Source organism: Haliaeetus albicilla, chromosome 13 (assembly GCF_947461875.1).
Source record: "Haliaeetus albicilla chromosome 13, bHalAlb1.1, whole genome shotgun sequence".
NCBI lineage: Eukaryota > Metazoa > Chordata > Aves > Accipitriformes > Accipitridae > Haliaeetus > Haliaeetus albicilla.
Genome location: NC_091495.1, coordinates 29,799,227 through 29,822,251, shown reverse-complemented (window position 1 = coordinate 29,822,251; position 23,025 = coordinate 29,799,227). Strand labels below are relative to the sequence as shown.

The 23,025-nt window shown below is 37.9% G+C and overlaps 1 protein-coding gene across 2 annotated transcripts in view; it reads left to right on the top strand.

Annotated features, from left to right (window-relative positions):
• Positions 1-23,025, top strand: part of FMN2 (formin 2) — a 164,502-nt gene that overhangs the window by 50,513 nt on the left and 90,964 nt on the right. The window contains exons 5-8 of one of the 2 annotated variants that reach the window (XM_069800660.1): positions 1,830-1,862; positions 5,118-6,925; positions 7,974-8,118; positions 20,917-21,004. In XM_069800660.1, coding sequence (XP_069656761.1) covers positions 1,830-1,862; positions 5,118-6,925; positions 7,974-8,118; positions 20,917-21,004 — 2,074 coding nt within the window. The remainder of the gene's footprint in view (positions 1-1,829; positions 1,863-5,117; positions 6,926-7,973; positions 8,119-20,916; positions 21,005-23,025) is intronic. The other variant, XM_069800661.1, reaches the window with a different exon arrangement.

Below are 23,025 nucleotides of genomic sequence, written 5' to 3'. Positions count from 1 at the left end.
ATCCATCTGTTGCAGCGTGTCACTGAGTGGGAGAGTAGCTCACATCCACCAAATAAGTTCATCACTTCAGGCAGGGCAGTGCACTACAGTGTTTCTATTTCAGGGCTTGCTTGTTCAATGCTATCTTGGGGAGCTGTGCATCATGTTTCCTTGTGGCTGTAGGAAGAAAACATAGACTATAGTGAAAACATATATCCTTCGTCCCCATACATGCACCTTCAGTATAATAAAAGTTTCTCAAAAAAGATTTGATCTCGTAGTCTGAGGAAGAAACAAGTATCCAATACTACTAATTCTACTCCTTCAGCAGTTCTCCCTGATGCTGTTGGCAAGTCTGCCAGCTTTTGACTCAACGTCTACTACTGTAAAACTAAAATGCCACAATGGGCTTTGAGGATTAAGTGAAATGTGAGAATTAATTAGATGGATGCTCTTTTGTTTGAATGTAAATCAAGTGTCCATCAGCACTTCTCATTTGACAGTCGCTGTAGCGCTAAAAATGTCTGTTAAAATATTGTGTCTTCTTTTCTTAGGGTTGATCTACAGCTGCAAGAAGTAGCTTTGAAAATGAGACAGCTTTAAAGAGAGAAACCTGAATAGAGATCATATTTCTCTGACTGAATTAAATTCTTACTGTGGCACTACTTTGTGCCATTCGGTGAGCGTGTGCATTCAAAAATTTTCCACTTTGCATAGAAAAGAGGCATTTATTAACAGCAGTTGGAAAGAGCATCCTTCCAAGTAACCGGATGCTGCTACGACCACCAGGTGTTGACTTGTTGGAAGACCTGAGGGGTCTTATTTTGCCATATTAATCCTGTTTAATTGTATGCTTCTATTCCCTGTGCATTCTTGCAATCAGATAGCAGCATAGACTCTGATTCATGAATTCTGATGTAGAGAAACTGAAAGGTTAAGGTTTTCAAAAAAAGCTGAGAAGTATAATCCTATCATCTAAATATGAATTCCACCCAGAGAGGAAATTTCATGACACTAAGTGACAAATTGCTTAAAACGATCAAACTGCTGATGCAACTTGTTGGTTTGTAATAGTATAAGGCATTATCTTCTAAAACTAAATTGTAATATGTCTATTTTTCAAATATTCCAAAATTACTATTAAGAACTGCCATTCTATTTATTTCATAAGAAAAAAGGCACATCATGGCTGCTCATAAAGTGTATGAGTGAATGCAAGTAGAGATAGATATAGATAAATACAGAATATAGACACACATGTAGGGGGGTTGTGTGTATATGTATACATATAGACTAGGGCTAACTTCCACAGATGTGCAGGGGCTTTTCTGCCTGGAAATTTAGTTATAGAAGGGTCTGTAGGTTTCAGTCACTCATCCAAGAAACTAGGATGCCAGACTCCATAGAGGAGGTAGCTGCAATCTGAGCTTTTACATGTTTGAAGATCCAGGGAGTGTTCTGTCTGTATAGATCAGCTCTATGTGGGACATCTGATGTGCACATGTGGAAAACATGACAAAATTGGAATGAATTGGATGTAATGTATGGGCTTTTGGTACATGTGCCTATCCAAGTGTACAACCTTTACGTAGTAAAGCCAGTATTCCTAGATCAGTTGGATACTGTACACACACAAACCTATCAGTGCAACACGAACACAGTCAGGCCAGCAGTCCCCAATTGAGCATCCAACTCATTGAACATGGAACATGTACAACCTGTTTGAGAATTGCTGGGCACCATTCTATAGCCATCACCTCTGGAAATTTTTTTCCTGCTCACATCTTTCACGCTCAAGTCACCTGGATAAAGCAAGGCTTAAGCTTCCACCTTTCTTTCTTTCTTTACAGAAAGAAGACTGTTCCACAGTACCTGGGTCCTGGGTAAGAACTCTAGGCAAGACAGAGTTCCCTCATATCTCTTTTAAACCCCGTAGGTTTCTGCTGTGGAATTGTCTTTTGGATTAAAAATGAACCTTCTCTCCATTATGTATGGGGGTTTTTTTATCTGGGTCTTCTGGTTCTTGTCAACAGCTTTTGACCATCTTTTACATGTATGAAAAATTAAGTCTTACCTTTCTTATTCTTCTAAGAAAACTGTATAATTTTAATTTCTGATTGGACTTACATATATTTTAGATTTCCTTCCTTGTTGAGGATAGTGGAAACATGCTATGACTTATGTTTGTTTGATACAGACCTTTCTGATCTAGGGGAAGATTTTAAACTTCTTGCTAGGGGAAAGGTAGAAATCTAATGAAACTAGTCTGAAGGCATCTTAAAAGTCAAAATGAAAAATATCTCTATTTCTCTAAAATAATTACTGAAACATGTAAATACTGGGGCTTTGTTTTATTTGGTTTTCAAACTAAATAAATTTTAAATATGTAATTTCCTCTGGATAAATATCTCTGCATTCACAGCAAAGTCTTGTTTGTTCATAACATGCTGTTTCTGTGAAAACCTGGATATATTGGTGATTGTCAGGTAACAACACAATAGCAAATCAGCAGTTTGTTTGAAATGCCATGTCTCAAGGACAGCAGAAAAATTGTTGTCATAGGGCATGGGTTAAAATGTCCCTTTAATTCATCAATGCATTTTTGTTTCTTGTCTGAATTACTTAATCGTCTCACTTGATTGCCCATTTTTTTAAACTTTAAAAAATACTTCTTCTCTTGAAAGAAATTTCATGGTCTGCAGGGTAAATTCTCTTGTAAAACAGTGAATTCTAGGTTCTTCCTGTAGTTCAGGTAGAATTTCAGGATTCAAGGTTTACTTCTTTTTCTTGTGAAAAGTTGAATCCAATCTCCTGGGTAAATGAGTTTTAAAAACTGAACTGTTCTGAGATCAGCCATCATTAAGGCAAATCTATTCAGAACCAGTTAATATTGTGTCTAATCCTGTTCACTTCAGTTTATCTGAATTGGAAAATTCATTCATAGAATTGGGAAACTGTATCTGTCATAAAACCCTTGGTGGAGTGTACTTACAGTGTAAAATGGGAGCTTAGGAGAGTTACAGTCTGGGGAAACTGGAATTGTTCTCAAATAACTGAAAACTGGTGTGTGGCCTTAATAATCCTAGGAATGCATTTCCTTTGATAATGTTGCCTTTTGAAGAATTGATAAGCCTTACTGTATTTGCAGGTGACTGGTAGGGGGGTAAGAGCAGATGAAACAAAGGGATAATAAATATTCTCTTTCTCCTTTATAATGAAGTTCTTCAACAAAACTGTTGCTGCTACAAAGTATTGAGTTATTCTGGAAACTGAGTGGATTGAAGCACCATGAGTAGTCTGTAATAGAAATGTCTTTTCCAGCCTTTTTCCTTGTTATAATACTGTTTGTTAATATGTCAGCTGTGTTCATTCCTTCACCATTCATTGAAAAACTTTTTTAATGTTCCGTTCTCTGTTTTACATTTTTCTTCAGTTTGATAGGGAGACCTAGTTGTAATCCATAACTTTTAGTTCAAACTGCTGTTCCAGAAAGTTCAAACTATGTAGGGGATTGTAAGTTTTGATGAAGGAGCTTCAAAATCAAACAGTATTTGGTTTAACTGTAGTAGTTGCTGTTTTACTTCTGGGATTGCTTTAGGAAAGCTGGGAAACTCCAAGATAAACATAAAATTGAAATTTTATGTTTGAAAACCAATTTTGTGCAGAAACTATTTTTTAAGTATTAATAAACATATATTTTATTAATAGTCCCCAGCTGGAAGTTACAACTTCATTTTCCAGAAAGAAAAATGACTTTTAAATATTTCATGTGTCAAAGGATGAGATGAAAAACATCTTCCTGAAACAAATCAAGGCAATTAGTATATCAGGTATTGTATGTTTATTTGTAGGCTTCTTTACAAGACCTGTAAAATCTGAATATTTGAAAGATTTCCTATGAAGTAAGCCTACAGTCTCATCCATTAAGCTTATGATTTTGTAAAAGGGAACAAAAAGGCACTAAATAACTACTTTGCTGTAACCACTTGGGAAACCTGTTGCATGACAAACTTAATTCAACTGAATGCTTGAAGTGCTGACCAATATTCCAAATGGGGGGGGGGGGGGGGGGGGGAAGTACTAAGAAGTAAATGCACGCAGCTAGACAATAGTAAGTTCTTTATTAAAAGATTTTGGGTTGTAAAGTCATGTCTGTTCTATCTCATGTTCAACTTTCCTGAATAAGCACAAATGGCTATTTTTGGACTAGGTTGCTTCTTTTGGTACCTTTTGATAAAAGCACATACCTACTAAATTTAGTAGAGTTTGTTACTGGCATTTATTTAAAAATGTAGGAATTACTGTGCTATTTAAGGTTAATGGTTCCTCTACTCAGCCTACAGCAGACAGGATCAGATGCTTCAGAGAAAGATATAAAAAAATGTGGAAACTGTCAAATACAGAATAACCATTCCAGACAGGAAGCTTTTCTAACATTGCACACGGTCTGTCACTTGGCAGAGGAGTTTCAAATTTGGGGTGGGAGGAAAGTTTTCCCTTAGTTTTGTCTTACTTCTTTTCCTTCCCAAGCATGCTGACTGGAGAGAAGCATAATTACTCTGTTCTGAGATTAGTTGTTTTCATAAAGTGAACATTCGTTATGTTCTGCATTCCTAATCTGTATTGTATCATGCAGGTGTATATTGAAACCCAGTGGTCAGTAGTATGTTGAGTCTGTTATGCACAGTGCATCCCTTTTGAAGAAACACTTAACATATTTTCAGTTAACATAATTAAAGTAATGCAGTGCCCTTCCCACCTCCTTGTCTGCGTATCCATGTGTATACAAACGCTTTCAGTACTTGTGCTCAGTGGTTGGTTGTTTTCTTGGTCAGGGTATGTGGGGGGAGGGAGGGAGGCGTTGCTGCTGATTTTTTGCTTTTGCCAAATATAATCACTGTCTAAAACACGCTCATATTGATGAAGGTAGTTTCATACTGAAGCAAGTAATTTTCCTAAACTATCTTCTTCCACTGTAAGATGCAGCTAGCCAAAATGATACCTCTGTTTTTAAAGGCTTGTTGTAGCTGGCTTATTTCTGAACCTCTGGAATACCAATATTCTTGATCTAAATTTAATTTTTTTATATGGTGATGAATGTTATCTGTTTTATGCTTATTATTTATTTTCTTTCAAAGGACGATCTTGAGGTGAAATCTGAGGAGCGTGCCAGTGTCATCCAACAACTTGAGCAAACTATTGAGGATCTGAGGACCAAAATTGCAGAACTAGAGAAACAGTTCCCTGCTGCAGAGGTACAGACTTCTGGGAGGGAGCAGGAAAATGAGCACACGCATGCAATCTGCGGGGAACTCAGCTGTGTGACTCTTCAAACGAACAAAGAGGAAACCATACCCAGGACTGTGTCACAAGCAAGATCTGTACAAACGTCACCAACGGAGGATTATTTAACACACACAATGCCTTCAGCCAATGCACTGCCACAGCCACCCCCACCACCGCACTTAGAAGGGGGCAAAAGTGAAGAGCCAACTCAGAAATTGCCAGCTCTAGAACTACAGCCCACGTTTTGTTCTGAAATCTCCTTAATTCTGTCGCCGAAGCTAATCTCAGTGCCACTGGATGCAAGCCAATCAGAACAGAGTACGCTGAAGTCACCTCTTCCAGGAGCCAAAGTTAATTTGTCCCTTGCATTTGAAGGAGAGACTGAAATTCCAGCTTCCCATCAGCCTTTAAGTACTGTAGATGTGACTTGTAGTGAACATCCCCCTTCTTTGCCCCCGGAGCCCACATGTAGCATTCCCCCATCACTGTCAGCCACCGAACAAGCTGCTCCCCTGTCTGGAGAACAGGGCCCTTCCCTTGTGACTCCCACATCCATAGCAGGAGTACCACCCCCACCAGCCCTGCCCAGCTCAGGACTCCCTCCTTCTGCTGGCTCAGCAGTGCCACACCTGGACCACTCTTTGCCGGGCGTCATGATGTCACCACTCCCCCCTCCTCCTCCCCTTCCACCTTTGCTGAGTGGAGAGATACCAATACTGGCTCCAGCTGCTCCTCTCCCTTGTGCTGGAGTCCCACCACCACCTCTACCACCACCTTTGCCCGGAGCAGGAGTCCCACCCCATCTGCCCAGTTGGGGCATCCTGCCTCCCCCTCCACCACCACCACCTTTACCTGGGGCTGGTGTCCCTCCCCCACCTCCTCCTCTGCCTGGACTGGGAATGCCACCCCCACCCCCAGCACCACCTCTGCCTGGAGCAGGGCTGCCACCACCACTTCCACCTCTGCCTGGTGCAGGTGTCCCCCCTCCGCCCCCTCCACCTCCTCTGCCTGGTGCAGGTGTCCCCCCTCCGCCCCCTCCACCTCCTCTGCCTGGTGCAGGTGTCCCCCCTCCGCCTCCTCCACCACCTCTGCCTGGTACAGCTGTTCCCCCTCCTCCTCCTCCACCACCTCTGCCTGGTACAGGTGTCCCCCCTCCGCCTCCTCCACCACCTCTGCCTGGTACAGGTGTCCCCCCTCCGCCTCCTCCACCACCTCTGCCTGGTACAGGTGTCCCCCCTCCGCCTCCTCCACCACCTCTGCCTGGTACAGCTGTTCCCCCTCCTCCTCCTCCACCACCTCTGCCTGGTACAGGTGTCCCCCCTCCGCCTCCTCCACCTCCTCTGCCTGGTGCAGGTGCCCCCCCTCCACCACCTTTGCCTGGTACAGGTGTCCCTCCGCCACCCCCTCCTTTGCCTGGGTTGGGGATGCCACCTCCAGCCCCACCACCTTTGCCTGGAGAAGCACCACCCCTTCCAGCGCCAGCCCAGGGCAGCACCTACCCAGCAGTCCCACAGGGCTATGGGTTTCTTCCTCCTCCGTTACCATCTGGTTTATTTGCAATGGGGATAAATCAGGAGAAAGGGAGCAGGAAACATGTGATAGAGCCTTCTCGGCCAATGAAGCCTCTTTACTGGACAAGAATTCAGCTCCACAGTAAAAGGTAAGTTGTACAGTTGTGAAGAGTGGTGTTTTCACTTTATGGCTGTCCTGATAGTGTTGTGTGTTATGAGCAAAAGTCTTTATTTACTGCTAGGCAGGTCTTTGAGAAAACCTCAGTGCAAACAGGATTTTATTTGTAGTTGGATATGTAAATGAGCTGCCCATTTTCTTTAAAGCACAAACTCTGAGTAGCATTATTTGTACACGAAAGCTTTTTGAAGGTAGTGTTTTCAGCTGTCCTTTGGGATACATACCACGTGTTGATCGGAGATCTGGGGGTGACTGTATGCCACTAAGCATTCCGTGAGATGTTTTTTAAAATGTCGTATTTGTGATTCCCCTCAACTTTCAAATAACGTTGGTCTTTCTCTGGAGCAGCCTGCAAGTTTTGGTAGTGTCTTCCCTCTAGATGAATGTATGCTGAATGCGTTTTATCCTCCTCTTTCCTTTCTCCAGTGACCTAGAAATCCTGTTTTTCTTCCACCTTGTACACTCAGCAGGCAGATTCAAACTGCAATTTATTTGCATGGCAGCATAAAGTTATTCTGATAGCCCTTACTTTGATATGACTTTGATATACTTGTTTTTGGTTGTTGATGCTTTTTCTTTGTTTGTAAAATATTGTTCTTGGTCATGAAAAGAAGTTTCCTTATTAATCTTTTCTTTACGTCTCTGAGTACTGATTGTAAAACCCTTCTGCTGTCATTTAATGATGAGTTTCTTCTTTCTTTTCAAGTTCTTGCCACTGTCACACAGGTGGTATGCAGATAACTGTCTATTTCTACTTCTCTTTGTGTCCATGTCTGTATGTTTTATAGCACATGTACAGCCTATTTATATTCCTGTGTATGTAAAGTGGGTGAATTATCCTGTGTAAACAAAGAAGCAAAGATGTATGGGGGAGAATCAACAGTATATCTTATCAAAATGCTGCTAGTAGAAGTTAGGCAACAACTTTTAAATTGCTGCTATTTTCTTTTCTTCATTCCTCCATTTATGACCTTATTTAGTTTGACATTGCCCTACATAGGTCTTTTGCTTAACTTTAGAGATTCTAGTGCTTCACTTGTGTGGGAAAAAATTGAAGAGCCTTCCATAGATTATCATGAGTTTGAAGAACTGTTTTCTAAAACAGCTGTTAAAGAGAGGAAGAAACCCATTTCGGACACCATTACAAAAACAAAGACTAAACAAGTGAGTACGCATTTAATTTCAGATCTTTTCTGGGCTGGTTTTTTACACAAAGACAGATTTTTGCATGCAGCTGAGATGAATTTTGCCTGATGTGAAATTGTTACCATATATATGTACACTATGTAGAAATATAAGAAAAGGAGAGAATGTAGGATGGGTTTCAAAGCTATATGTGTTAAGGACTGAAGATTTCTTTTTTATAAATGACTTTTCAAGTATATGTTTTCTTAAAAATATCTTTGCTTTATCTGCTTTAAAATTAACAAAAATTAAACTAAAATAATTAGGTGCATATATGATGCTTTGAAATTGACTGCACATGTGCAATAAATAGTATATAAATTATTCTGATTATTTTTATAAATTAAATACAGTTGCATATGAATTACCATGACTTCAGAGAAAAATTATGTTTTAAGAACCTAAGTCCTAATGTTATACCAATCATAACAGTTCTAAGTTTGTGCTGTGTTCATATATATATATATATAGTGAATATGAAGTTTATGCATACAATAAATGACAAGCACAGTCGGGAAAATCCAGCATTAATCAAACTGGTTTGTTGAAATGGAATGGTGTACAATAAAATAAAAATAGGAAGCATATTTTAAATGTAGAAGTTTAAACCCTGGGATAAGAGAATTGAATCTGAATGTTTAGGTGACTAGAGAGCTGTAATCTTGTTATCTGTGTGAAAATCATATTGTGGTGGTATGATAAGTAATTTGCAATTAAACTTTCAGGCTACAGAGGAGAATATTCTTACGTAGAATCCTAAACAGCAGTTAAAGTTCTTGTTTTATCTCACCTTCACGTTCCTGTACTCAATTCCAGACTAGGCTGTTCTTTCCATCATCTTTTAACATACAAGTTAATGCTATACAAGAGTTTTTTCCATGCTGGGTATACAGTGGGAGTCTTCAAAATCTCCATGCAGTAGATCTTATGTTTGAATATGACCTTTCCATCTAGTAGTTCTGGAGATCTTGCCCCCACAGACACATTTTGGTCAGCAATATAAATGTGCAGGTGCTCTTTACGGTGCTGGCAACCTGCTGCAGGCAACAGAACTGGTAGTGAAGTTAGGATGATTATCCCAAGGTGTTGGATAAAATTTTTATCTGGACAGATTGGAAGGATAGTGCAGCCACACTCGTGGCTGTTCATCATGTACGTGTGTGCTGCACTAGGCTGTTTGAACTGGGATGGGAGGAAAGGTAACAGTGCTGCTGCTACCTTGCTGTCCTGCAATAAATCTCGAAAGTGCAAGACCTTAGCTCTTCTTCCCTCCTTCTAGAAAAAGCCTCTTTTAATGGTTATTCTTAACTAAATTAGTATGTTCTTTAAGCTAGTAGCTCTTTAAGTAAAGCTAGTAGCTCTTTAAGTAAAAAAAGGAGTGCAAAGGTATACCTGATGCTTTGCCTATGAACTGTTGGTCCATTCACGTTTCATGAGGTTTGGTGATACAAATCTCTAAACAGAGTAGAAATCATGACTGTTTAATTCTGTAACACAAACAGTGGTTCAAGACAGACAGCGATTATGAAGAAACATTAGATGTGGATTTTAATACTGAGTATTTATTTTTCTTGCAATGCCAAAAATTTAGATACATCGTCAATAAATAAATAAAATGTAGATAAAACTAAATGAAAATGACTAATTGTTCTTAACTTCTTTGAAAAGAACAAGTAGTTTATGACAAATTTCCACACAGAAGTTTAAATCATTCTAAGTAGGTGCTGTCATCTAGAACGACCATTCCTGTGGGCCACCTAAATTGACAGAAGAGAATCCCCTGTGTGTTTCCTTTGGTGATCAAACAAATTTACTTCTCTCCAAAAGAGAGAGAAAATGCCTGATGGAGAAGTCTGATTTGTTGAATTGTAGTATCTGGGGGGAAAGATCAACCAAACAGGTAATCACAGGCCTTCATTAGAACTACAATTAGAGGTATCATTTATTGCAGATGTCAAAGTTAAATGTTCATGTGTGCAAGTCCAGTTTGGGCTTTTCACAGTATTGACATGAGACAACTGAAGTAGAACAGCTTCACAAATACATTCTACATATGCCTTCTTAGCAGTTTGGAATGCAGGCCTTCATTTTTTAAATTCTCTTCATTTATACCGCAGTAAACACTTGGATAATGAAGTTCATCCATGTTTAGCAGAAGAAACAGTTATTTGGGGAAGGCATGGCTGTAATTCCACAAGTATGTTTTTATAGGAATCACCAAGTGCTGTTTAAGTGGTTACTAACTTACATGGCTTCTATGATAGTTACGGGTGTTGTAAAGATCTTACAAATGGTGTTTCTGTAGTGATTTTTACAGGGACGTGTTATGCAAAGCAGATGTATTCTGTCACCTGTTGAGCTACAGAGGAGTGTTGTACAGAACAGAACCAGGACCCACAAAGCTCACTCTGCTGCTTTCCAGAAACACTCTAGTCTGGCAATTGGGTTTCCTCTTTGCATTGATGTGCGGGTGTGCTGAGCGGAGGTATTGCTTAGATGGATTGGATGTAAAATACTAGCTACGCTGGAAATGGTAGTCAGGAAAATTGCCCCGATAACTTTCAAATGCGTAAAATATTTGGTACTCTGTAAACATCTGATTTTAATAAAACAATGTTTTTATTGTCAGCTGAAATAAAAATGTATTTACAGAGGAGGCCACATGGCAGGGGAGATTCTAGCTAATCTGAAGAAAGATTTGATAGTCTGGGGATGTTTTAGTCTCGGTGAAAGATTAATTATTTTGGAGTATGCTGCTGTTCTGCACACAGAGCTATTTATGCTATATGCCATAGAGTATATGCATATGTTTGCTTGTGTATGTATATAGCTATGCATGATATAATTATTTCTAAATGGTGACCCCTTTTTAAATGGTAAAATTATCTATATTGTTGTAGGCTGGTTTGGGTTTTTTTTGAGTTAACGATTGAGTTAATTTCCCCTTACCCAGGTATTGGTTCTGATAATTTTTTCCTTGGCATGATCATCTGCAAATAACTTAATACAATATAAATCTATAATGTTTTAAACAAACCAATATTACACCTAGCCCTGAATGAAGGCCACATTAAACTCCATTCCAGAACTTTAAAGAAAGAAAAAAAAATGAAGTGTTAATATGTATTTGTGAATGCAACTGATTTTATTCTTACTGTCTCTCATTTGGTGCTAAAGCAAAAGCTGTGATTTATTTTGCTCTGTTAATATGTATATGTCAAATTCTCAGCTGCTGTAAATGTGTGCAGGCTCACTCAATGAGAATGCCTACTAAATCTTCAAAGAAAGTCCTTTATGGGCTATATTATAGGTGGGGCTGCCATTGCTACCTATTAAAGTGGTCTGGCTTTCATTATAAGTCCCTGTTATAACTGCCAAAATTTAGCTCTTTAGGCTGCAAGTTTTGTTGGGTTGTCCCGTCCGTGTCGTCCCCCCCGTCCCCCCCCCCCCCCACCCGCCTTGGGTGTCTCCTTCATTTTGCCAATGTTAAGAAAGAAAACAAAGTCTGGTTTTGCTCATGTCCACATAGTTTCATAGACTTGAAATATAGAAAAATGTTATCAGATGCATGCCTTGCTAGTTGTGTAGGGGGTTTCTTAAATTTGCCACTCTACGGGCTATATCTCAGTTCCTATTGCTCAGGAGAGACTTTGGGTGTAATTCTGAAGATTTTTTCCTAACCTTGTACTGGCAGGTTGGAAAACAGGCCCTTCCTGGTGGGAGAAGGAGCCGGACGTTTGCCTTTTCGGAAAGAGGCTCTGCCGAGGCCGAGCGCCATGAGATGTTCCGTCTCTGGGAAAGCACAGATCCCCAGTGCTGTTGTGCCTGTAGATAGGGCGCCAAGGGACGGTGAAGAGCAGCAAGAGCTTTCAGGGCTGGGCCCTTCCTTGTGGGAAGAGGAGAGAGGCAAAGAAGATTAAGATGAGTAACTGGGGAGGGACTGAAGAACTGAGGAGATCTGACAGGTGGAAATATAGAGCATAATAGGTCTAATTCTGTGTCACCTCTTATTCTGTCCAAAGTAATTTCTCTTAGAAACTTGTGAGCCTGGGGTATTCTTGACTGGGATGTTCCTTTCAGCAAATAGTGGATCTCATCAAACCTATGGTGTTTGACCCAAGCAGAGGCTGAAACTCACTCTTGGAGTGTCTTGTTCAGCCATGCCATGTAGTTACAATACTAGTTTTTGTTATGTGGCTGGGTAGTATTTTTCATAAGACCCTTTCCATAGCTATCATGGACTGTGTGGGATGAGCATAGTTCATAATGATTACTTAGGAAATGAAGTAAAAAGCACTTTTACCAGTTGTTGCAGCACTTAAAAAAAAAAAATGTAATTAGTGAAGCAGAAAGAAAAAAGATAGTCTCATGACTAAGGCCACATACTGAAGAATGACGGTAAATGCAATATTAAAAATGTACTTACATGGCGAACACTGGCCAGTGTGCACTGAATGGGTTCAGTGGAAAAGTGGTACATAATCAGAAAATCTTGATATCACTGTCAGCATAAGTGTACAGAAGGGGCTGAGCTGACTTGCATAGATTGCTTTCCTAACTTTTGAACAGTCATCTTACAAGCCTTACTGATAATCCTCTGACTGTGTTTTTGGCAAATAATATACATGTAACTACAATGAACTTTTCAAGAGCAGACCATGTGTTTATAATCTATCATGTAAACGAAATAAAAATGTTAAAGATATTCTCATATGGAAAGTCCACTATTAATCTATCGACATTAAGATTTTAATCTCCCCCTTCCACCCCAGAAAATAAATAATAGGTTACTAAAGTTTCATTCTGTTTCAAAAGTCTTAGATGCAAACAAGATGTATCAATAAAACTGCTTAGTTAATGATTTCAGCATTTTTGAATTTTTAAGTTGAAGCTCTGGTAATAGAATACCCCTAGAAATAAAATGCCACATAAAATAAGTATAAATTGGTAAATAAGGTAAATGCCATATTGAGTTAACAGATAAAAGTTTATTCACTAATAAGGAATGACAAAGGGAAGAATAATTGTCTGAAAAGGAGGGTTTATACCCTCTGCAAACACTGGAGGCGCTGTCATAAGGAACTTTCTGTGTCCACACTTACTGCTCTATTATTACCGGTATCAATGGCACAACCATTTGCTACGAGTTTATGTACTCTCCAGAGATACAGTTGGGGTTCTGCTGCCCCCACAGACAGGAATTTTAGAGGACTTGACTGATGCATTGTTTTTATTTATACAAGCAAATAATTAATAATGTTGTGAAGTTATTTATGAAATTAAATTATATCTCACTTATTTGGGTTCTAAGAATAATTTCTTTTCTGAGATGCTGTATGAATGTGATCTCTGTTTTTACCTGTGATTCTCTTCTTTATATGGCTTATTGCATGTGTTGTTATTATATTATTTGTTTTGTAACTATCTACAAAGTTCTCTGTTGCAAATACAGTTTTACCTCATTGCATCTATGTATCAAATATCTCTACCTGTTCAGGCTTTCCAGGTTGATGTTCTCTGTTAACCACATGCATTTCTCATTCTTGTTTTCTTCCTGCTTCCTTTTCTTCAGATCATGTATTTGCAAGTTTAAAAACAAACACATGAGCTTGGCATCTGACAATCTTGCAAACTCATCTTGTGACCTAAGAGCTCTCTGGGTTTCTCTGTTTTGTTCATGTATCCTCACTAGCACTGAGAGGTTCTGCTGATGTAACAGCCTGTTTTAAATGATGTTGCTACTGCTTACAGGTTCTGTATGGGCAAGAAAGGTTATGTTCATTTCTTAACCAGAGGAGCCTGTAGAGTGTCTGACAATGGCCTCATTGTGGTTCTCTGTGCTCTAGAAGATCTCTGCAGGGAAAGGTCTTACTGAAAGTTTGTTCAAATAAAAAGAAAAATAGGCTTTGGGTTGGAGCGAGTGAGTTGAGCTGCAGCTGTTCTGAGACTTAAAGCTGCATATCTAAAAAGCATAACCCAGATCTTGAATCCCAGCAGAGATATAACTGCCACCCTGGACTGTGTACAACTCTTGGAGTACTTGACTCTGTCGAGTAGAGGCATCTTAGTTACAGCCATCTTTCCAGGGAGGTTGGCGATATCACATTTCCATAGCCAGTAGTTTTACACCTTTCAAATACTTTCTTCTCTATTTCTCCATGGTGCTTCTGACTCTCTCAGTGAGAGGGCTCAGTGCAGTGGATACTGTAGCATTGAATGACATCAAGGGAAGAAGAAAGGAAGAAAATATGGAGATAGCAATATGCATTTCTTCTCCCATCTCTCTGTCCACACTGAGTTTGCTAAAGAGGCAAGCAATGCTTTTTAGTACAGTAGTTTTTAAATCTGATTAAGAAAACTCAAATTGCTTCAGAATTAGATGTGCATATGGATTGAATTTGTTTCACCTAGAAATTAGAGTTTGGGACAGTGGTCATGATGATTTAGTAAAAAAATCACTGTCTAACTTAAGTGTGAATGTACTTGTCTGTACTACTATATCAGATCCTAAGTGACTTACAAGTTAAACAGATTTTTACTGTCAGCATGAAAATCAAGATTTTAAGATTAAGTTATTTTTTTATTTGTAGAGAAGTATTGATTTTGCAGATTTTTCCTTATGGCTGTATTTTGTTACTTAGTGCTGATTTCAGTACAAACAGCAAGAACAAAAAAGTTGTTATATTCATTTGGAGTAGGTACAGTGAATAATGTCATACTTTTGACTGTAATAGTATGTTCCTCTTTAAAATTGGGAACACTAAAGCTTTTACAGCATGGTTGGTTGTTTTTTGGGTGGGTTTTTTGTGGGGGTTTTTTTTTTTGGTTGGTTGGGGTTTTTGTTAGTTGTTGATATCTTCTACTAGATATCATAGTGGGTTCTCACCTTTCTTTGGGAGTTTTTTGGTTTGGGGATTTTTTTTTTTTTCTTCCCATTCTTTAACCTTTCCGAAGCCCCCTGCTTCTTCCATGTCTGTCTCCCTGGTTTGATGTGCTAACTCTTTATAAAGTAATTGAGACTGTTAATTTCAAATGTATTTGGGCATGCAATATGTTTTGCAAGAGTTTACAAAAAATGTGTGTAATTACATGCCTAATTTGAGTACCCAGTGACAAGATTGCTCATAGTAGTTGGGCTGATCACCTGCTGAGTGCATTGCAGACAATGCATGAAAATTCTGGCTTTTATACAGAATTTCTAAGGAAATTTTAGCTGGGGGGGGGGGTGTGAGGGGGGTTATATTTTTGTTAAAGAGTTTATAATGTAGCATCTGAACATGCGTTTCCATTACTAACCCACAAAGGCATTTTGACAGTTACAAACATAAGATCTAAAAACATAGAAACTAAACTTCAGGTACCCTGGTCCTTTAGCTGATGAAAGAAGGAGAAACTGTAATTGTGGTACATAACAATGAGCTCAACTCTCAAAGAGGAGCTTTAGGTACCTATTTTTAAGCTAAAGAATTTAAACTTTGCATTTATCTCCATCCCCTACTCCAGTCCTTAAAGTTAGAATGTTGTTGTTATTTTTTATTAAGAGACATCTTACTATTTTTCAGCCTCCTGTTGAGGAACACAATGCTTATCTAACTTACTACTGTATATCTGAATATAAGCAATCTAATGCTTACATCTACTGTCAGAAGTGAGGAATATTAACTGAGGTAGCAATATTTTAATAAAAGATTACTTCTACATTAATAATTTTATGTTGCTCATTTCAAACAATACTATTTTAGTGATAAAAGGGCATAAAAGGGCATGAACTGTTTCTCATGCATATCATTAAAAGCCTTATTTATGAAAGCACAGTAGGGTAATAGATAAAATGAATGAAAAGTAAATATTAAGTTTAATCTTTAGCCTCAAGCATAAAGTTACAGCATCCACAACCTGGCAGACACAGCTTCTTGGCTGCACTACTTTGCATAACATGTCAACAACTTGCATCTAGAAGTATATGACAAAGAGAATTTTGAAACCTTAGGTATCTCCTTATAGATTATGAGAACCTTCAGTAGGGAAAGTAACCAGTTAGTTTGCGGAGGGGATTTCAGATTTGATTAGGGTAGGAGACGGAGAGGTGCTCAAAATTACACTTTATGATTGATGTTCTGTGGTAAAAGTTGTGTTCAATTAAATCATTATGTGCCATCAGCAAAAATACGCTGTTAGACAGCCAGGACTGGATGTTGGGTTTAGGGGTTTGGTTTTCTTTTTGTAAGTATTAAGTAGAATGTACCAAAATGACCTCACTAGTTGAAGTAGTCCCTGTTTCTGTTCTCACAAGTGCCATTACTAGCCAGAAGTCACTTCTGGATTTACCTTTTTAAAAAAAAAACAAACAACCAAACAAAAAAACCCAACAAACAAAAAACGCCCCAACCCAAACCACACGCATAAACCCATTCACTCATAAGAGCATAATATTTTTATGTTATATCTGTAAGAAGACAAGGTTATACACGTGAAAGATATGATGAGTCCAGTTCTGTGATTGCCAGTTTTACATTTGGAATACACTTCAATCTGCAGAGAAGATTTGTTTTCACAATGCCTAGTGAGAAGGTGACTGCATTACTACCTTGATCCTGTTTCTTAACATCTTGTTTGGAACTTTAGAGTTTCTGCATCCTCTCTGCAAGAGTTACAAGCTATAGGCCTTTGTACAGTGGAGTTTCCTGCATGTGACTTTTTGTAATGTACAGTAGTTTTTCTTAACCAGTGAGGGCCTTGGGAAAATTTTCCTTAATGCTGGCAGTCAAAATCAGAACCAGAGAGCAAGAATCATTGCAAAATTCCATGCATTAACTAAATATTATTCTGGGGAAAGGGAATCTTCATATTTTTGCTTAGGGGTTCTCATCAAACATGTGTCTTGCATTACCTTTCACTAAATACCTCTTAGACTCTGTTTGCTTGTGTTAAACAATCAGGATCAAATTTGGCATGTAGTTTGTTTACTGCTTAACAATGAGGACCACTCAACAATTAGAAAGTTTGTCCTAGACTTCAGGCTGCAGATAATATCTCTAGCTTCCTTTTTATTTATTTTTTTAAAAATTTGTTTAAAGCAGAGTTCCAGAATCCAAACTAAAAAGGAGCTGTGTATTGTGTCTGAGGCTTTAGATCTTGTAGAGATTGGATTTATCAAACTTTTGTTGTTCCGCCTTTAAATGGCGTCATTTGTCTGTAGCCTGTAGGCCCAGACTATGCAGCTGATTTATTTTATTGTTTCATTTTTAAATGTGGGAATTGCTTTAGGCATTTATGCTAATATTCATATTTTCTGAATTAGTGTTGTATTGTTACAGCCATTCTATTGGAGGAAACTATAGTATTCATGCAATTGACTGAAATGGGAATGAAATGCGTAGTAGAGATTAGTATAAAAGTTGACATAAAACCTACATTTTAAATAAAGCCAGACAAAACTGGTAGCTGCTACATAAAAATGCTTTATCTGTTGCTGTTCTGCACCTATTCACCTGGCAGTCATGCTCTTCTGTACTCTTTCAATGTCGTTGTGGTTCAGAATTTTGGCAGCAAAGGCAACCTATTCTTCACAGGGACAATGCTTTTTTTTTTTTGCTTTTTTTTTTTCCCCCCTCTCTTCTGATCACTGGCCGAATGTGGCACTCAGTACATAATTATTCTCCTGCCGATCAGCTCACTTTCAGAAAAAGCAGCTTCTTTTTCCTGCTAACTTTTAGGCCAGATTCCTTTTAGAGCACAGGACTTTGAAGGGATTTACTAGGCCCCTAAATCTGGTCATATAGCATTGATGGGAATCATACCCCCTAAGAAATCATGTTCTAGCCTGCATCATAACAACATAGTTAATTTATTTGGTTCTTTTTTCCTCTAGTGTTGGTCCCCTTGCTGTATTTGTAGACCTGATCTTGGTAGCTCTCTGAGCTTTACATTGCTGGTCGATGGTAGAAACTGCGATTTCACCATTTGAAGTGAATCTAGTAGTATATGGGTGCTGACATCGTTAGAAATGGGAGAGTCCCAGGAACAGACTCCAGCTCATCCTTGCTCTTTGGGCCTCCAAGAGAGAGCAGTGTAGTTCCACTTCCTTTGGAAAGGTCAAGTTGTCGACCCTTCCTTGGACCTGGGTATGTTCACACCTGAACACAGCTGTAACATTGTTTTGAGGAAGACCACTTAACAAAGCTATTTTACTCTGTTTTCTTCTTTTGTTTTGTTTTACTTCTGGCCAACGTAGTAGCCTGTATCAGTTCCAGTTCTTATTTCATTTTTGCAGATTATGAGTGACAAGAAATGTACACACTTAACTCCAGATGAGCTCTTGCCACTTTGTGCGACTATATTGTTATTTCCTTATAGGACTTTTGGAATGGGTTTGCATTCCTTTTTTACTTCATGTTTTTTGCCAGCTTTTGGATAGTGTTCCTGTTCAAAACAAAGGCAACAAAGGACTCCCTCTATATGTTGATGACAGCGACAAGCTTAAGTTATTCTATTACTGGAAGGTGTTTCAGACTTGAGCAAATGCAATACTGGTAGGGGCTGGAATCAACAGTTTCTCCAATATCTTCCATATCAAATTCAGTCTTGTCAGTGTTGTTGGAATGGACAGATTTAAGGAGAAGGTTTTGAACTTTTATTGTGTAACATACCACATTGTTTCTTTGTGTTGCTCAGCCTTTTCTGGAAATATGGTTTGGTAGCAACACCAGTTAAAGAGTTTCTGGGTTTTTTTGAAATTTTGTACCCACTTTTTTTTTTCTGATAGAACGCAAAATACATGTTTGGTTGTTATAAGAGATGTCTATTGTAATGTAGTTGTTAGACTCAATCCATACCTTGCTACCCAAGATCTATTTTATTTTGTAAAACTTTTGTAGCTGCAAAGAAGTAAATAGATAATAGCTTCTTTTTACAACAAGAAAATCTCATATTATTTGTCCCAGCTTTATCTCAGTTCAAGGCTTAAATGAGATTTATGTTCCATTTAAAAAACATTTAGAGTGATTATAGACTATTAGAAGGATAGTGTGGATATCCTAATTATATTTTTCTGAATTACGTTTTCCCTTTGAATTCAGAAAATCTGACTATCATATCCTATTTCAGTCCATTTGACTTCAGTTTTAAATTCCTAATAATATATTACATGGATTAGACAATTGCATATGAATTTCCTTCTAATTTCTGACAGATGACATCAATAGCTATGCCTTGAATTTAGGTCTTTAACCTTGTGAATGGTAGTTATGACATACTTGGTTTCTAATGTTAAAATTTTCAGTTCATGAGCAGAATGCTGTAGTTTCACTTCACTGTAACTAGTTAGGAATCTATAAGGAAAGGAGGATGAAATACCTTCATAATTGATAGTTATGAAGGTTTAAGGGCGGGGGGGGGGGGAGAACCAAACCAATTGGCCAGCCAGTCTCATCCTCAGAAAGCCTATACTGCAAGCACCATTTGTTTGTAGAGTTCCCTTTCCTAAGCAGTCCCAGTGACAGAGATCTGGCTCAGGCTTTTACTTCTTATCTTCGACTGTTGTTCAAACATCAACGTACAAACCTGTGTCTGAAAACTTAAATGATTCGAAGTTGGCCACAGGGCAAACATCTTGTGGGTACTTTTATGCTTTTTTAAGATGTGAATTGAATCATAACTTTCTTTACTCTGGCTAAATTATTTCTACTTTTTATAATCTTGTTTCTACTAATTAATTTCTAAATAATTTTGCTAGTGGGCCTGTAGATGATACAGCACCTTGGTGCTAATATAGGAGCTGTGTAACTTGAAAAAATATGTATATGCTTCCTGACTGCAATGTAAAAAGAACTTGAATTTACAGTTCTAATTATCTGGCTTTTCTACTTTCCTCCAAGTGATTCACAAAGGTTTTCTTCAGTGTGTTTAGTACAGTGTAAAACTCAGCAACCTGAGTAGATTAAATATTAACCTCTTCCATCTACATAATGATTGTAGCCCTGCATTGAAAAGTACTTCATCTAGATTCACGTCGTTTTACAGATAAGGGTCTTTTCCTGGCATTACTTGCTTCTCATACCAATGGTATAAAATTTACAGTAAGTTGAATTCAAACAGCTTAGAGCCCTGTGGAACACAGTCTGTGAATTACTTGTTGCTTTTATGCTTGCAAAGCAAATATGTACAAAAGTGTTTTAGTGGCTAATTTTAACCCCCTACAGCAAGATGTTTTGATGGCTTGATTTTTATTTTTTTGTTTATTTTAAAAACAAAAAAGCTTTGAGACCTTTTATATTCCCTAAAAGTGATCAAAGAAAATCCCAATATGTACGTGGTTATTTTGCTTTTTAAATAAAATTCATATTGGCGCCTACTACGTCAAACATTCAAATAAAATACAAATTCTCACAGTTTTAGCTTACATCAAAGATGGAAATCATTGTGTGGTTTTGGAAACCAAAGCAATTCCAAGATAGACACAGTTGGAATTTTTTTTTATATGACAGCCTGTTTCATACACTTAGTAACATCAGTGTGAAGTTGAAAGTGTGCATCCTAATGAAGGAGGAAGTCTAAGGGAACTTTTATAATGACTCTTTTAGGATTAAGATTCAACTAGGTGACACAGTTACACTTGTGATGGATTTATGCAGCAGAAGTAAACTTTAATAAAATTACTCATTTTTAGACGTATATATAGACTACAAGGTACTATTTCTTGAATTTGTCATTAGTAATGTGAAATATCTTGTAGATTTTCCTGCAGATTAATACTAATAGTTGGGTTTCTTTTGGCAGGTTGTCAAGTTGTTAAGTAACAAAAGATCTCAAGCTGTTGGAATATTAATGTCTAGCCTTCATTTAGACATGAGGGACATTCAGCATGGTAAGTGAAATAAGTATTGTTGATTCTAGCTTAGATCACATCATTAATAATTTGGAAATGCTAATTATTTCTATCTTTTGATAAGTAAAATAAACTAATAAGAGGCTTTTTTTACACTCTATTTTTCTGATAAAATAGCTTGTTCTGGCACTTATTTTCCCCTGTCTAGTAACATAAAATAAAACTGTTTATTTGCAGAATTGCCATCTATAGTTTTTTGGCATCAGTTATCTAAGTGGTATAAAATATAGACACTTTGATTTTGGTCTTTCTAAGGAAGTGTGTGATGTGTTGTTTATTTTAATTCACATAGCCTTAGGACAAATTCAGAAAAGTGAATTATAACATTTAATTGATTTGCTGTATAAAATAGGTCCTATATTTGGGTTAGTACAAACTGCAGAGTTCTTTCATCTTCAACAGCATTTTTTGTAAAGGGAGATATTTTGGGGGAGTGTAATACTTTTCACATTTATGCTAAGAGACAGTAGTGCAGAAAGGTGAAAAGTAGAATTGCATTCATATTCAGAGCATCCCTTATGTTTCCCAAGGGCTTTGGATAGATTTGAAGCAGATTGAATTATCCTGTGAAGTGCCAGCCTATCTATTAAGCAAATGTGGTTTCAAGTATAACACAGACTTCATAAATCACAAAAACATCTTGTGAACTTTCTAGGCTACATATTTACAGCTATGCATTCTGTTTACTATGATTTGCTTATCTTGTGAAATTATTCATAAATAGAACAAATTTCAGAGCATTCTGTCAGCTGGCAAGTAACTCTTAATCACAGTTTTAAGTTTTTATTGAACTGTTTTGATGGTTACTAGACTTCCTCAAGCTGAAGCACTTAAGATGGTAGTCATAGAGCAAGGCGCCAGTACTGGCGCCAAGCAGTACTTGGTATTTCCAAAGCTGGCAGATGTAGTTCAGTTAAGTCATAGAGCAAAATCTGAAAACAATGATATGGTCCTTTCCTTCAGTCAAATATTCAACTTGGTTTCAGTTAATAATGAGAACCTTATGAACAAAGGAGTCCGCCTAACATCTGTGTCTGTGGTAAAGCCAACACAAGTTCATTGAAAATTTGCTTGCTTAACATGCAACACTAACAATAACATGGATGAATGTCAGTAGTTGAAGGGGTCAAACAATATTATGCTTAACCTTTATCCTATTACAATATTAAGCACACATGACCATCTAAGAGCTGTGTGCAGATTTTGTATATTCCTCTTTCAATAGCTGTTTTCTAAAACCAAAAGTCTTTGTGAAGCGGAATTTAGTAGTGCTCTTATTCCTTTGCTGTGCAGACGTGATTGAACAAATATGAGAGAACTTTTGTCTGATGGGGGAATTTGTGGAAATGGTTGGAAGATCCTGGTGTTAAAAATGTGTTGGGTTTTTTTTAAGAACATAAAATAGGCATGGAGGAAAAGTGGTGAGGAGGAGGAAAGAAATTTGCATGGTGAGGGCAAGGAAAATAGAGGGGAGATCTCACCAAGAAGTATTTCTGGTATCAGTCACTCCATGCAGAGCTCTCCGAGTGATCTAACCAAAGAGCCCACGGAGGAATCACAAGCCCAAGTATTTAGCTTCACCTTTGTGTATGCAATATTTTTTACTTGCTTGTTAAAAAGTAAGGGTTTAACATATTTTTGAGTTTTATAGCTTACTGGTTTATCTGCTGCAATTTGAATATAATAATGAGAAGGCACTATCAAAAATTAAAATAATGTTTAAAAGTGCCTGCATTAGCAAAATAGGCAGTTGATATATTTGCACCTTTATACATGTCCTGGTTTCAGCTGGGACAATACATTAAGATTTAAGATGTATGACAATAACTACAGCAAAAAGTGTTATAAGTGTTTTTTGTCCCCTGGCCCAGGGTTTTAGTGGTGATCTTGAGTTTTTGCCATGTTTAACGTACAGTGACATTTACGTTTACCCATATCTCTCTCAGTACAACCCAAGCAATTTTTTTTTATAAATTTGAGAGGCAGTCAGATGAACAGCC